This window comes from Dipteris shenzhenensis, unplaced genomic scaffold (genome assembly GCF_047967505.1).
Source record: "Dipteris shenzhenensis isolate YYH24624 ecotype China unplaced genomic scaffold, Dip_SZ_1.0 scaf0030, whole genome shotgun sequence".
NCBI lineage: Eukaryota > Viridiplantae > Streptophyta > Polypodiopsida > Gleicheniales > Dipteridaceae > Dipteris > Dipteris shenzhenensis.
The window spans coordinates 68,220-84,695 of record NW_028239337.1 but is presented as its reverse complement, the minus strand read 5'-3'; the positions used below and the strand labels follow the sequence as shown (position 1 = coordinate 84,695).

General features: G+C 47.2%; 1 protein-coding gene and 3 non-coding genes across 4 annotated transcripts; all 4 read left to right on the top strand.

The window, feature by feature from the left end:
* Positions 1-5,228: 5,228 nt before the first annotated feature.
* On the top strand, positions 5,229-5,311 carry TRNAC-GCA (transfer RNA cysteine (anticodon GCA)). Its single transcript has one exon. It is a non-coding gene; the product is annotated as a tRNA-Cys (tRNA).
* A 2,884-nt stretch (positions 5,312-8,195) lies between these two features.
* Positions 8,196-8,279, top strand: TRNAL-CAA (transfer RNA leucine (anticodon CAA)). The gene has a single exon. It is a non-coding gene; the product is annotated as a tRNA-Leu (tRNA).
* A 148-nt stretch (positions 8,280-8,427) lies between these two features.
* Positions 8,428-8,500, top strand: TRNAH-GUG (transfer RNA histidin (anticodon GUG)). Its single transcript has one exon. It is a non-coding gene; the product is annotated as a tRNA-His (tRNA).
* Positions 8,501-12,163: 3,663 nt separating this feature from the next.
* On the top strand, positions 12,164-14,834 carry LOC147879374 (uncharacterized). Its single transcript, XM_087372214.1, has 4 exons — positions 12,164-12,546; positions 12,780-12,961; positions 13,259-13,709; positions 14,084-14,834. The coding sequence occupies exons 1-4, from the start codon at positions 12,164-12,166 to the stop codon at positions 14,832-14,834; spliced, it is 1,767 nt and encodes a 588-aa protein (XP_087228340.1).
* Positions 14,835-16,476: the final 1,642 nt, after the last annotated feature.

Genomic DNA, 16,476 nt, shown 5'->3' with positions numbered 1-16,476 from the left:
ACTACACGATAGATCGAGGTCTGGGGATATTATTCAGGGTTTTCCAAAGGTTGAGCAGTTGTTGGAATCTCGTTCCACCGCTTTTACCTTAGCAAGAATCGAAGATATTTCTGATAGATGGAGGAGAACTATTACAAGATTAGTTGGTAATCCTTGGAGTCATTTCACGAGTGCCGGAATAGGTATGGAAGATTGTCAACTGGTTCCGATTGATCAAATTCAAAAGGTTCATGGATCCCAGGGGGTGTAAATATCCGATAGGCATATAGAAATCATCATTTGACAACTGACATCGAAAGTAGTAACGTTGGAAGATGGAATAACTAATGTTTTCTTACCCGGAGAGCTTATTGAATCATCATAAGCGTAACGAATGAATCGCGTCTTAAAAGAATCGAATTTCTACGAACCTGTTGTATTGGGAATGACAAAAGCATCTCTTAACACTACTAGTTTTATATCAGAGGCGAGTTTTCAAGAAACTACTCGGGTACTGGCTAGAGCCGCTATTCGGGGTCGAATCGATTGGTTGAAGGGACTGAAAGAAAATGTCATCCTTGGTGATCTCGTTCCCATTGGGACCGGCAGTCAGGAGGTTATTCGTCAACTAGATGTAGAGAGAAATACGGAATTTTATTTAGCTATTAGTGATTTTAACATTTTCAGTCGAGAGGCAAGGGATATTCCCCCTCATACTTATTACGGGAGGGAGCCGAGTTCCCACCATAGATTAATGATTCACGAAGGATTGAGACAACCCCTCCCCGGAGTCAATATTGGTGAATGAGATTCAGAATCATTTTGCGACGTAGCATCTCGGGTATGTCTCACTCAATAATCCCGACCAGTGAATCGTAATAATTACGTAACTTCCATAAAAATCAAATCAATCTGCGGCTTTTCGTAGTTTTTTTTTTGGGGGGGGGTAAAATGCAACAGAAAAATTGGAATATCGATCCAGAAGGGATGATGGAGGCGGGGGTCCATTTCGGTCATCAAACCCAAAAGTGGAATCCCAAGATGTCACCTTATATATTTACGGAACGGAAAGGTGTTCACATTCCCGATCTAACTCAGACTGCTCGTCTCCTATCCGAAGCCTGTGATTCGGTATCCAATGCAGCGACGGAGGGAAAAGAATTCTCAATAGTAGGTACAAAATACCAAGTAGCTGATCTAATTGCATCGGCTGCGACGAAATCTCGATGTCACTACGTGAATGAAAAGTGGCTCGGTGGCATGTTAACGAATTGGTCCACTACAGAAACACGTCTCCAGAGATTTCAATATTTGCAGAATGAAGAAGATACGGGGGGGTTCGATCGACTCCCGAAAAAAGAGGCATCGATTCCGAAAAAACAATTACTTCGATTGAAGAAGTATCTAGGTGGAATTCAATATATGTCAAATTTACCCGATATTGCGATAATTACTGATCAACACGAATAATCCACTGCTATTAGAGAACGTATCACTTCAGGTATTCCTACAATCTGTGTCGTCGATACAGATTGCGATCCAGATCTCACAGATATTCCGATTCCAAGTAATGATGATGCGCGGTCCTCCATTCGACGGGTACTGGATAAATCAACACTGGCTATTTCTGAGGGTCGTTCGAACTCAAAGATATTGAACTTAATAGATAGTGAAATCAGTAACTATCCCAACTATTCGTGGTAGAATGAAACAGAGACTTACCCCAGAGACAGCAATATGCTGTGATTCTATTATGGGGACAACCCTGGGATTATGTAGTGATTAGGAATCCACTTGATTGTTCTGTGCAAATCATTCTTCCCCACGTTGATTCCTGATAAGGAGGTAATACGAATTCCGAACAATTGTCCATTCATGGGATTGATAATCTATATCAAGTATCGGGCGTGGAAGTGGGTCAACATCTCTATTGGCAAGTAGGAAATTTCCAAGTTCATGCACAAGTTCTTGTAACTTCCCGGGTAGTAATTGCTATATCATTGGGTTTATCTACCGCAGCTACTCGGGATTTGCAAACCATCCCGACTGGCAGTCAAAATTTCATTGAATATATTCTTGAATCTATTAGGGATCCGACTAGAACTCAGATGGGGGAAGAAGGGTATCGTCCCTGGGTTGCATTCATTGGAACTATGTTTCCATCCATTTCTGTTTCTAACCGGTCAGGTGCTCTGTTTCCTCGGCGAGTTATCCAATCACCTCATGGAGAGTTGGCTGCACCTACGAATGATATCAATACAACTGTTGCATTAGCTTTGCCTACATCAGTGGCATATTTCCACGCGGGTCTAAACAAGAGAGGTCTTAGTTACTTCGGTAAATACATCCAACCCACTCCAGTACTGCTACCTATTAATATTCCAGAAGATTTCACTAAACCTTCACCACCGAGTTTCCGACTCTTCGGAAATATATTAGCTGATGAGTTGGTAGTAGCTGTCCTCGTCTCTCTAGTACCCCTAATTGTTCCCGTACCTATGATGCTTCCAGGATCATTCACAAGTGCCATTCAAGCTTTGATTCTTGCGACTCCAGCTGCAGCTTATATAGGGGAATCCATGGAGGGTCATCATTAACCGAGTTTCGATTCCGACGAATCATCGGATTAGGATCGTGGTATTCGACAGGTACTCGGGCCACCTCTTGGAGTAGCAAAAACTGTTTCTGTGGTATAATAATATGATACCCCCCTCCTATTAGAGGGGGGGGGGAAATCCTACTACTCCCATTTCCATTCAAAGGGATGGGGATGGAAATGACAATAGTGATTCCCACCATTCGACTCGAGCATTCCCTCCAGTCTGCAGGGGGGGACGAATCACAAGATGTTCCACAATTCGTGGGAATCTTTGTCACCTCGGGAACCAATGATACCGATACTTACTAGTATCTCCTATCGTGTTACAACAAGGAGTTGAATCTCATCCGGGCCGTGGCTGGAATTCCTCATCATGAAGTACTATATTTTCATCCAATTGCTGCATTACGGGTAACGAGTGAGATTGGTGGATTCTCGTCGGGGGAATGGCTTTATTTCTCGCCCACCGGTATTGCTATTTCAATGCTTCGAATAGAAACAAGTGAATCGGAAGGAACATTTCAACCCATCAGCGGCTCTGAGTGAATTTTCACAGAATTATTCCAGTAGGCATTGATTTTTGCTAAGTCGGAATTGGTTGAATTAAATAAAAAAGAGGAGATTAATACGAACCCCTTGATTCCTGCTGCTTCTGTTATTGCTGCCGGATTAGCTGTAGGCCTCGCTTCTATTGGTCCCGGTGTTGGTCAAGGCACTGCCGCGGGTCAAGCAGTAGAAGGTATTGCGAGACAACCAGAGGCAGAGGGTAAAATTCGAGGCACTTCATTGTCAAGTTTAGCCTTCACGGAAGCTTTAACAATCTATGGACCAGTTGTAGCCCTAGCACCGTTATCTGCAAATCCTTTCGTTCGATCCACCCACAGTGAGGGGTACTTGGGGAGCCCTGTACCCCCTCCCCAATCGGACCCTTTCCAAATCGATTATCTGATTGGGAGATTATCTTATTCAGGGGGGGCCCCACCAAGCAGAAAACGCTTCGCTTCACCGAATCCAAACCACTTTTTTTTGCCTAAGAAGAAGGCAAAGCCAACCACCAAGGGGGGGAACCGGCTTTGCGGTTGGTGGCCCCGTAAGGACGAAAACAACGTTCGACTTGCATGTGTTAAGCATATCGCTAGCGTTCATTCTGAGCCAGGATCAAGGGTTTTGGGGGATTTTGCCATCTAAGCAATAACTTACGACGAGCCCCGGGGGGGCCGAAGGGGATAGCGTAGATCATACGCTACCCCGACGACCCCGCTACTAATGTAGGCGATTCATGCTTTCACTGCTGGCAAAAGCCAAACGGCCCCGGTCCGCCCACCATGCTGCTAGCGGACACTTCGCCGCAGCTGAAAATTCTCTCACTAGCAGGAACACACATAAAAATTCCGCTGCGAATCTTGGTTGTGCTCGCAGCAGGCTTCTGGTGCTTAAAAAAAGTTTCAAAAAGGCCCATCTCTAACGAATAATCGGTCAATAAATGCCACATACCAGCATTAAGCCCAAAATTGGAGAATGGCTAGCGCCACCAAATGACCATTCAATTGTACGGAAGGTGCAAAACCGAGGCAGGCAAGACGGGTTCGAACCGCAAACGTTCGGCTTTCAGCCGATCGATTTACCAATTTTAATCTATCTCGCTTTTTTTCATGGGAAAAAGGGTCGGGCCCCATCAAAACCCTCCCTCATCATTGTCGGCATAAATTCATTCCCCTCTCGGGAATTAAATTAAAGGGTGTTTGTGATTCGTTTTTTCGAATGTTTAGTGACAAACAGCACGAGTGTGCATGAGGGTCCGGGCTGTCAACCACGTCTCCCGATAATTCTCAGTACATATGGCAGAAAACGCCTTTCACATATCGGGGTCGGAATGGGATCGGGTGTTCCGCGTCTTACTAGGATGCCCGGACGGAACGAACACGCTTGATTAATGAACAAAAGAGTGCTAACGACAAAAGCACCGAACAGAGAAAGTGCAAATACAGCTGGTACTTAGCCTTTGATTGTTCGATCGCTACCAACCCCACAAGGAGGTCATCAATTCGCAGGTGGTTATTAAGTAAAAGGTGTAATATGAATGGCTACGCTTTTTCGAATATTCATGGATTATTATACGATAATCTTCGTTTGCTTTTTTACTGCGAGATTGGTAACGAAAATTCGTTACCGCTATTCAGACTTGACTCCCGATCTCTTCAATGCCGCCCAGCCGACGGCCGAAATAACTGACATACAGATATGGAAGTATACATATGTCTATGTCACCCCCAGTGGCTGCTTGTTCAGAACGCGCGTTTATCAGTGTTCGCGGCGGTCCGGTTGTAGTATATAAGGAATGGAGACTAAAAAGTTAATTAATTAAAAGGTACCCATCTTTCCCATTCTTTCTTCGCGAAGTGGTTAGTAATGTACAGCATTCTCAGCTCAGTTGGATAGAGCAACAACCTTCTAAGTTGAAGGTCACAGGTTCGAGTCCTGTAGGATGCAGAAAGTGCACATTGGATCATATACCGTTGGGGAATGCCTCTACTTGTTTGATTCCTCGAACTTCTACTTGTTTGATTAGTCCATTGGAACGGGTTAGGACGTGTGGATTGACCGATTTATCAATGTCTCGCGATCTCGGCTCAGAAGGTCGAAGCTTACTGGGAGAGTGGCCGAGTGGTTAAAAGCGACAGACTGCAAATCTGTTGAAGGTTTTCTACGTAGGTTCGAATCCTGCCTCTCCCAATGCCGAAGCAAATTAGGAAAGAGAAGCGAAGCAACCGAAGAATGAGAGGGGAGCGGGGAGGGAAGCTCGAACATCCAATATCTAACCAGCCAGCCCCGGCCAGCCCTTATTTGATTGACCAAGTGAAAGAAATTGCGGAGGAGGATCCTATGATTCCTATTACTGAGTGAAGCGAGGAAGTTTGATCGCTGTCATCCCGCGAACGCGAATGTCTGGTCTCTAATGTTGTAACTACTTGATATCCCTCATGCCTCAGTTCGACCACACCTAGCGGACGAACTCTCTTCGTTCGATTCCCCGATGGTGCCGGTGGTTGTCGGAGTGCCCCAAAGTCGAGTTGTCTTTCTTGCGTTGTAAATTGCCCGCATTTGGTTTCTGTTCTGGTTTGAATGACCTTTAGAATAGAATAGAATAGAATAGAATAGAATAGAATAGAATAGAATAGAATAGAAAAAAGTGTTGGCCTGTGCGCGTGTATAGCTCTAGGGCGGAGTGTGCCTCGGATCTCGGATTTCATAAACCAGCCTACTCATTACGACGGGAATTCCTATTTGTTGTCGAAAGCAAGCTATGCGATCGGGGCAGCCACGCAACGGGAAGATCCGATCCTTGGCCCAAGGTTGGCTAGAAGCAAAGATCCTTGGCCTGCGCTGCGAGCGAGCGATGTGCACCGGCCAGAAAGGATACCCCCGAGAGCAAGGCTTCGGCTTCTCCAAGGAACCTTCTGGAATTCAATCCCAGCAGCAATGTATATCTCGACCACGTAGTTGCCTCTCGGGCGACGAAATGCTCTATGCCTACCATTCGATCTCTGGATAAAGCCTTCGATCAGCACATTCCCTACGAATCGGTCTTTCTGAACAGCTCAGCCAGGATCCAACTTCCGACATACAGCTTTTCCATGATCCTCCTTTTCTAGCTTCGAGCCGGAAGCATACAGCTTCCAACCTATGGGGTCGAACAGCTAGGAACTTTCTTTCTTTTTACCCAATTTTCCATTAAATACTGCTAACCCCTGGCTAACAGGGTGAAAAAGATAGCTTATATCCTACCCGGCTTCTGTCCCACTCTCTCGATCGTCAGATCCACACCCTCCTAGATGTTCCCTATCGGTTCATCTAACGATCCACCTCGTAGCCCTCAGCTATTCTATCCTCATGGCTAGGATCTTAATCTCTAAACCACCCCCCGGTAAATTGGGAAATCAAGATTTCCCTTGCTCAGATGACGTTAGGAAAGGCTGGATGACGGTTATAGCCGTAGACGCCTATTCGCTCTAGCAAAACCATGGCTCACTAACATGGAGGTATCCGACTAAAACGGAAAACCTGCACTTAAACGATCAATATGGACCTCATCCACAAACAGCACAAACAAGGACTTCCTGAATCACCAATAATTTGAACAGTTAGGCCTTCCCATCAATTCAGCCTATTAGGCCAAGGAGTGAGTTTGAGAAGTTTAGGCTAACTACCACAACTATTACTTGATGATGCAATTCGTGGTTCGTAGTGTCGATGCAATTGATGAGCAGTGGTCGATGCCAACGCGAGGTCGAACTAAACTGATCACTGAAGGCCTTCCATATAGAAATTCTATCCCACAATGCTCCGACTCCATAACAAGAGAAAGACCCGGCCTCTGCTGATCGCCCCGAATCACGGGAATCGAAACAAGCGCTTATCAAACATGCTTCTATGGGGAACATCACCAAGACGGAAATCGAAGGGAATCGATAGAAATCGAGTCGAAGCCCAGGAATATGCTTCTAGCCAACCGGCTTCCAAAACCAGCTGGACCCGCCTACTCCGGGCCTCTTCCCTTCGGTCGAGTAATTTTCAATACCCCGAGAGGGGAGCCGGCAGGCCGACCTGCAAAGCCAACCACAAGGGGACTCCCCGGCACAGAGAGGCCCCCCATAGCATAGGGGCGAGCGGGGGTCCTGGGAGCCGGCCCGGGATAGCGCTTCATCCCGGGGCCACCGGGCTACCTTACCACCCCGCCTGCGAGGCGGGGCTACCCCCACACTCCCCTTGGGTTACTTGTTGCCCTTCCCTTCGGGCGGGTTACCTTGACAGCCCCCCGGGGCTACCCGTAGGTCGGTTTGGCAATCGGGCTACTTACCTCTCCGTAGGTCTCCGGGGTAGGTACTTGGTGCACCTCCGGGGCACTTGCCAGCCCTTCAGGTTAGTGCCTGTAGGGCATCGTTTCAACGAAACAGAACTCCTCCTCCCTCCGGTTCCCCGGGAGAAGTGGCCCTCTCAACAAATCGAGGTCTCACTCCGTGACCTACCTAAAGTATGGGTCAATACTTTTCGCTCCAATACTAGTAAAGGATGAAGGCCAAAGGTAGGGACCAAAGGATTGGGTTTCTTCCCGGGTTCTCCGCCTTGCCAGGAATAGGGCAATAATTCTAATAATCCGATAGTGATAAGGATAATGGGAATCTGATGATAATATCAATTGGGAATGACAGTAATAGTAGAATAGTAGTAATCCAATAATAATAATAAGAATCCGAGTTTTTATATCTCGTTCAGGAAAAAGGGCTTTGCGCCAAGCACACTCGGCAAAAAGGTTACTCGGATCGTAGATGGACTGGTATGAATCGGTAAAGAGGAGGCAAAACGAAAGGGTTGATAAACACGAGAAAGCGTGGGCGACCTCAAGCCAGCTACAGGGGGCTGCTGCTCCAGGTCGGCATGGTCGCCTCAATCCCTCCCGCCCTCGGTAAAGAACCGCAGGTCCGGCCAAGCCAGAGCAAGCTCCGTCTAGCGGAGCCGGGGTGTCTAGAGAAGAAAGTGGCGGACGGGGGCCCGGGTGGGTCGGGCGGAGCAGCAAGAGATTCTGATCTCCGCCCCCGGAGCTTTGCTTCCCCCGTTTGCTCACTTGGTGAAAATGGTAAACACGACAGACTCAAAATCTGTTCCATTTCAAGGGTTATCGGTTCGAGTCCGATAGTGAGCATACTTGCTTGGTGAAATTGGTAAACACGACAGACTTCGAATCTGTTCCATTTCAAGGGTTATCGGTTCGAATCCGATAGCGAGTATGGGCGTGTCTGAATTGGTTTGTTGGGCGGGCCCTTGGGGCTTGCTTGCGGGGAGCCCCAAGGGCGAGTATAACTCAATGGGTCAGAGTGTCAGATTGTGAATTTGAAAACACGGGTTCGAATCCCGTTATTCGCCAAAAACACATCATCCCAACGCTTGAATCCCGACTACTTTGCGCTGCTATCCTCATAGCGAAATAGAGTTCGAAGGAGGATGAGAACCTTCGGTCGAAGCCCAAAACAGAAGACCAATCAACGCCAACCAAGACGTTCAGCCAGGCCGAGCTGTAGACCGAAGCCGGGCAAGGGGATTGATTGGTGGATTGCCTTGATGTCCTATTTCTTGGTTGTGGCCAGAGATTCGAAAAAACCGACGGGGGGCCGGGATCGGAATCCCGGGCATGGGGTAGTGGGCAACAAGCTTCCACGCAACATCACGCGCTGTGATCTTAGCTCCGCTAGGATTACACACTCCCCCCACGCCGGGGGAACCGCTGGGATTCTGTTTTCAAGAGGAATCTCGAACTCCTAGCTCATATCGTTTCGGAGTATAAGTTTGGTACTTCCATTCCATTCCATTCCATTCCATTCCATTCCATTCCATTCCATTCCATTCCATTCCATTCCATTCCATTCAGGTTTTTCCTCTTAGCAGATTTCAATTTCTTTTTGGGAAGAGGTGAAGCTACGGAACCTGGAACAGTCAATCCAGTTAAAGACTTTACCACCAGCCCACCCATCATATATGAAATTATCCATTTCTGCCAGATCCCCTCTGAGAACCCGTTTGCCCGGGGACTGAAGAGGCCCCTAGGCGAGGTAAGTGCCGGCACAACGAAATTTCTACAAGAGAATGGCACTTTAATGAAAGGGGTTCCCAGCGCTTTCTCAGACTTCTTTGTCCGCCTCGGGAAAAACGCCTACCGTTCTTCATCTCTCTCAACTAAGGCGTTTCCTACCTCCGTGGCGAAAACGCTACCACGCGTTTCCATCCGAACGCGGCGGTATTTTTGGTGTCAAGGGATCGAAAATCAAATGAGGTGAAACACCCGAGTGCCCACGCAGAATTCTCATTCATCTGGTAGTGGATGGAACCTCGGCTTTTTTCTTCAATGTCACCAATCATCCATGAAAATTGATCGGGAGTTTGCAGTTGCGCTTCGACGACCGAAAGGTCATTGGAATGTCTTGGCCTGGGCAAGAATGAATTCTGAGGTTCACTGGTTGAGTCCCCAAGGCTTGAGGCGTTTTCAGTTCACCAATGGAGACGCAGTCACAGGTTGAGTGTTGCGCGATCACAAACCGGACACTCATTGCCTAAGATTTTGTACGGTGTTCGGTAGGTTCAATTCCTACTGTATCGAAAAGAATGCATTGGATGGATGCCTGGGCATTGAGAAGGAAGGACGCTTTCAAAGGCGAAAGGCCATGGGGAGATACCGTCTGTGATCCATGGATCTCCAATCGGGAAACCGTATCCAAGCTTGCCGGGCATGCCGTGTGCTGCGGCTCCGCCTCGGACTTGAAAAACTTAGCGAACCGAAACATCATTGTAGCTAAAGGAAAGGAAATCAACTGAGACTCCGTTAGTAGCGGCGAGCGGAAGCGGATTAGGCAAAAAAAGGGGAAAGGGCCCCGAGAGGGGGACCCCCGCTTTCCCCGGCCCCGTGCGGGGGGGAACTTGCAAGGGGGGGGGGTGGAAACCCCCCCTCAAGGAATTCTGAAAAGGTTGGAAGATCTGGCCAAAGAAGGTGATAGCCCCGTAGATCTTTCCTGGCAGGTTTGATTACCGTTGCAAAACGCGGATACCGTGTTTGAATCATGATCGCTTTTACGTGATTAAGGGGGACCACCCTCGCGGCCTAAGTATTCCTCAATGACCGATAGCGTACTACAAGTACCGTGAGGGAAAGGTGAAAAGACCCCGCCATATGCCGGGAGTGCAATAGAAAACCTGAAATCCGATGCGAACCATCAGTCGAAGGAACGAGGCTCCGAAAGCGCTATAGCTTTCGGAGGCGAAGCCACTAATGTTCGATAGAACGCATACGCGAGGCTGAGAAAGCGCTATAGCTTTCGGAGGCGAAGCCACTAATGTTCGATAGAACCCTTGAGCGAAGCTTTGCGTTGTCGGCTCTCGCTCGGCACACTCTAACGGCGTACCTTTTGCATAATGGGTCAGCGAGTAAATGGAAACAGCGGCTTAAGCCATTAGGTGTAGGCGCAACGAGGTTGAATCTTCGGCGTTGTTTCTATTTGACCCGAAACCGATTGATCTAGCCATGAGCAGGTTGAATTGAGCTCTCCACAGAGGCCTTGGAGGACCGAACCCACGTATGTGGCAAAATACGGGGATGACTTGTGGCTAGGGGTAAATCAAAGAGCTACGACTTTGTGGAGTCCGGAGGACCACAAAAACCTACAGGCAGGCAGGAAAAGGAGTCCTCCTTCGGCCTTTTGCCCCATAAGCGTGCGAACGCTTTTTCAATAACTGGCTCATAACGGTGAAACCAGCAAGCTGTTTTTAAGAGTAATGGCCATACCGTGGGAAGTCGTGAAAGCTTCTCCCCCTTTGCGGTCGAGTGCCCCAGCCCTCGGCGATGAATGAAGCAGGTCGAGTTCCAAGATGAAAGCAGGTCAGGTTCGGTAGGAACCGCTAGCGCAAGCAAAAATGCGTTGGATGGGAGACCCAAGTACCCCCCGGGACCAACACTTAAACAGTCCGGAGGACCACCACCAAAAGGCCCGGCAGGAACCCCACCTAAGAGTATCCTTTGGAACTTCCGAAGGGGTCCAGAGGACCACCACCAAAATGCTCTCGTTCCCACTCGTTGATCCTCGTCGCTTTATTTCGTACCCCAGAACCTCGTTCCGGCGGGAACCTCTCTCGTAGCTATGAGCTAGCTCATTGACCCCGTAACGACTGATTCGAAAGATGAGAGCATGATCGTTAATGCCAACACGCCGGTTCTCACCCTGGCCGAATTCATCTTGAACCAAAGGTTTTCCGGCCATATGCACGCACCAGTGTATCGAGAGCTTTTCGGCGAAGAAAAAAAACTAAACTTTAGACCACATTCCCGCCAAACATGCCGGCAAGAGAGCCCTTCACGAACAAGATAAACATGGGGCGTAATGTGATTTACTCCCGGCATTAGTGCGTGACCGTTGGGGGAAAGGACATGTCACGTCTTGTCTCAAAGGTGGGCCAACCAACCACCCTAATACCAGCCATGGACTTGAAATCAAGCAATCTTCAAGGCTTGCTCCAAAACCGAACCCAGGCGAAGCAAAGGTTTAGCTGGCTGAATCTCGACTATTCGCGAGGCGAGCTGCCAGTGTTGATTGGAGTAGTGCCGAAGGATGTATCGTCCAACGGAGTGCGATTCCTTCCATAGATTTGCATGCGAAAACAAAACGAGCTTCAGTCTGAGCTTCTAAAGATGAAGGTACATGGACGGCCATCTGATCTCCGTCAAAATCTGCATCAAACCCACCACAAACCAATGGATGCAAACGAATAGCGCGTCCTCCTACCCGCTTCCCGAAATGCTCAAAAGTTATCGTATAATAATGATCGAAACTACGGAATTGAAAGATTTTCTACCACAGTCCGGGCACTCTAGTAAGACGTGAAACACCCGATCCCATTCCGACCTCGATATGTGAAAAGCGTTTTCCGCCATATGTACTGAGAATTTCCGGGAGACGTGGTTCGACAGCCCGGACCCCTGTTGGAAATTTGATCATCGTAGAATGATACTGAATTTCCTAAAATGTAAAAAAACTATATAGGGAAATGAACTATCACGAGCAGGATTATGACCATGAATACGACAGGCCCGGCCTCTCTGGCGCCAGCACGGGTAGTACCGGGTCAGAGTCAAGCCTACCCGAGTCCCTATTTTATAGGGAACTCACAGGGAAAGGAAAGATTCTCCCCAAAATGACCTTCCCTGCCATAGAGGTTTTGGAGAATCTTCATTCAGAAAACCCATTGGCCTACCTGCGACAGGATTTGGTAGATTATGCCGATCTTTCAGACCAATGCAAGCGGGGGGTTCCGACGGGAGCCAACGTTTATGAGTTCGGTCAAACAATGAATCCCGTCGCCCAGCTTGATTTTATCCACACGGAGCTCCGCCGAGGACAAGGGCAGGGGTCTTCCGACTGGGAAGACTAGTAAGGGCGGACCTCCGTATCCTTGGGGATACAGCCAAAGCCTTCTTCAGGGAGGAGGTGGAGCCGGAAGAACCAGAAGAAACGATTGTTGAGCCGAAATCCCGGGAAGCTAGCCCATCACCAAAAATTCCACTAGATGAGGAGAGCTTCGACAAACTTTCGTTTGAGGAGAAACAGGCACACGCCCGAACCCTTCAGTATTATGCATTTTTAATGTGGAGGCCCTGTCAAAGCCTTTTCCTGGCATTAATCGAAGGGGATTTCCCAATCGATCGCCCGATTGACGACTCGGAAGGGGAAGAGGCGGTCGAATTCTCCGACATGGAAGTGGAAGAGGCCCCGGAACGGGAGGGGGCGGGCGAATTCTCCTACTCCGACCTTGAACGGGAAGAGGCCCTGGAACGGGAGGAGGCAGGCGAATTATCCTCCTCCGACATGGAAGACAGCTGAGTAGTTATTTGTTAGAGGGGCCATTATCTGGATAGGTAGGCCCAAGCCTCCCTATGAGAACCTAGTGAGACTATTTTTTTACCCCAAATAGATAGAACCAAGAGATTGATTTTTGAAACCTCAAGAGGGGGGGCTTAAGGAACCCCCCCACCCCCCCCCCACAATATGGAGTAAAAAAGCCAAAATAATTCTGTAGGATACTGTTGAGATAGGATTGAAATCTGACGCATCTGCAAACTCATACTCGATTGGAGCAATGTAGCGAACAGAAAGGGAAATATAGAATCGGATCCAATTTATCATAATAGATTGGTGAATATGTTGGTTGATCGCATTCTCAGGGATGGTAATAAATCTCTAGCTTATCCTATTTTTTACCTGGCTATGAAGCGGATTAAGGAAAAGACGAATAGGAATCCACCGTCTGTTTTGCGACAAGCTATACGTAGAGTAACCCCCGATATAGTAACAGAATCTAAACGTGTAGGTGGATCGACGTATCGAGTTCCCGTTGAAATATTACCTTCAGAAGGAAAAGCTTCGGCTATCCGATGGTTATTGGTTGCGTGCCGAAAACGTTCAGGTCGAAGTATGGCTTCAAGACTGAGTGACGAATCAATGGATGCCGCTAGAAATCACGGCAGTGCTGTGCGTAAGAAGGAGGAGACTCATAAGATGGCTGAAGCTAATAAGGCTTTCGCCCATCTACGGTAGTCTCAGTTTTTCCTTTCAATCCACAATTTTCTATTCTATTTGTGGGTTGAAACCCTCAATGTAGTATCCTTGCATGACTCATATCGAGACATGGCAGGGACATCTAGATAGGTGGAGACTAAGTGAGTAGAGACATGGGAGAAATAGAAATATCTAACGAGATATGTTTTATAAATGTCGAGGTATCTCTAGATATATGTCTCCCTCTCCCTCTACTTTATTATAGAGGGACTACTCATCCATCGGTCAAATATGAATCTCTAAATGTAAAAGTTTGTTTTTTCAGTCAAGACACGGGAAATTTTGAACAAATTATTGACTTTTTTAGCGAAGTTTCAATATAAAGTACCGTAATAGTTACTCCATTTCTAAGTATCAACCTGCTTCGAACTACGAAAAGTATTGATCCCCTCTTCCTCCGCGATAATTTCTCGATTCTTCCAGAGTTTAGTAGAATTTCCGGCTTAGTAACAATAGCTATTGCCGATTTAGTATCTAAGGGGAGAGATACACCTCTGCTTCATCGAATTTCCCTAACATCCTTAGTCATTAGCATAGTACTCTCGTTGTGTCAATGGCAAACCAAAACTGTTTCAATTTTTTATGGAAGTATCCAGATCAACACTTTCAGCAATATATTCAGACTACTCCTCCTGATCTGTCCATTACTATCTGTTCCATTATCAGTTGATTACGTACGATGCGCAAAAATAGCCTTGACAGAGTTTTCGTTATTTATATCAACCGCGGGTCTAGGGGGAATGTTTTCATGCCGTGCAGATGATTCAATAACTATTTTTGTAGCTTTGGAGTGTCTGAGCTTATCTTCTTATCTATTATCCGGATACACGAAAAGGGATATAAGATCTAATGAGGCGACCATGAAGTTCCTTTTAATGGGCGGGGCCAATTCAGCCATTCTAGCTTATGGGTTTTCCCCACCATACGGATTATCTGGTGGAAAATTTCAACTCGATGAGATAGTTGACGGACTTGTGTCTACCCAGATGTATAATTCTATTGGAATATACATTTCCATCACGTGTATTGTGGTAGGAATGGGTTTCAAACCTTCCCTGGTTCCGTTTCATCAGTGGACTCCTGATGTATATGAAGGAGTGTGACTCGCCCGAAAGAGGATCGACTTTTCCCGAATCCCCTTACGAATATTAAGCAATTATTATACGATGGATATCCCACAGTCACGTGGGGGGGTAAGAACTCCCCGAACATCTTTATCATTAACTGACTCTTATCACAAGTTTCACGAATTTCCAACAATAAATCGTTTCGTATAAGCAAGATAAAACAGAGTGCGGAGAAAGATGCAATTCAACAGAGTTTCTAATTTATTGGTTTTATGCTTCTGTTGCTTCCTGCTCATTCCTCCAAAAGTTTAACCATTATGGGCAGGTGTCACGAATAAAAATGACTGATGTAAGGGAAGGGTAACAGCAAGGGTTTATTAGCCCCCCCTCCGAGATGTAGATTCCATTAGTTCCAATCCTTCAGGAATTATAGGTGCAACATACGATACAAGCATTTGTCAGCGAAGGAATCGCCCCAAGATAATGAAGCCGTGCCTGTCGGGGACGAAGAAAATCCTATTCCTGTTCTCCCGTTTCTGATATACTCTGCCTCACTCTATACGAAATTTCCCTCTATTCAGAATGAGAGAATAGAAAAAAATGGGGAGATTAAAAGATTGACGGAGACTCGGTTTGAAGATGAAGGATTCCCCGAGAAGTTGAGAATTAGTATTTAGACCCCAACACTGGGGGGTAGGTTCCGGAACACACACGAGGAAAGTTCTAGGGTATACGCCAATCAAGAATATCCTATGGACTAGGAGCCATGTGAAAGAAAAATTTCATGCATGGTTTTGGATGAGCGGTGAGGCCAATGACATCCTTTCCGACTCTGACTCTCCCACACCAGTCGTTGCTTTCTTTTCCGTTGCGTCGAAAGTAGCAGCTCCAGCCTCGTCCACTCGACTTTTCGGTATTACTTTTTCATATCCGTCTGATGAATGGCATATAGCTTCGGGAATACTAGCCATTTCTAGCATGATATTGGGAAATTTAATCGCCGTTACTCAAACAAGTATGAAACGTATGCTGGCATATTCCTCCACAAGCCAAATCGGCTATATCATGATTGGGATACTCGCTGCAGACCCCGATAATGGCTATGCAAGTATGACAACTTATACGTTCATTCACATATTCATGAATCTAGGAACTTCTTCCTGTATTACCTTATTCGGCTTACGGTCTAGAAAAAGCCACTACTGCTCAATATGGTGCCGAGCTCCACCTGCTCCTTCCACTTCCAGCAGGTATACTGGTTGGGGTTCGAGCCCTCTTCGGTGCTCAATATAGGTTCCCCGCACATAACGCTTGCTCGCGGTAAGGGACTGAGAAGGGGAGACAGGGACTGAGAAGGGGTTCGATTCCTCTTCTAGCAACAAACTGATGTTCTGGGTAGTACAGGTCTACTATAGCTCCAAAGGGCAAAGGATTGGCTCCTGCTGGGAGTAAGAAGAAAAGGAGCCACCAGCCAATAGCCCTTCCCAAAAGGCAGTACAGGCCTACTATAGCCCCAGAGGTTCGAGCCCTCAAAGGCGCAACAAACTGATGTTTTTGTGGGCTCGCTAAACCAGAGCTATCGGCCTAGTAAATTGGGTTATAGAACATTCCCGGGCAAGCAAGCAAAAAGATTGAGCTGAAATGCCAACCCACCTCGAATGACTTCTCCTTAGCCCCC

Coding starts and splice junctions, on each gene's coding strand:
- LOC147879374 (XM_087372214.1), top strand. CDS start 12,164: ATGAACTATCACGAGCAGGATTATGACCATGAATACGACAGGCCCGGC. Junction 12,962..13,258: donor CCTGGAACGGGAGGAGGCAG/GCGAATTATCCT, acceptor GGAGCAATGTAG/CGAACAGAAAGGGAAATATA. Junction 13,710..14,083: donor GCTTTCGCCCATCTACGGTA/GTCTCAGTTTTT, acceptor TCCATTTCTAAG/TATCAACCTGCTTCGAACTA.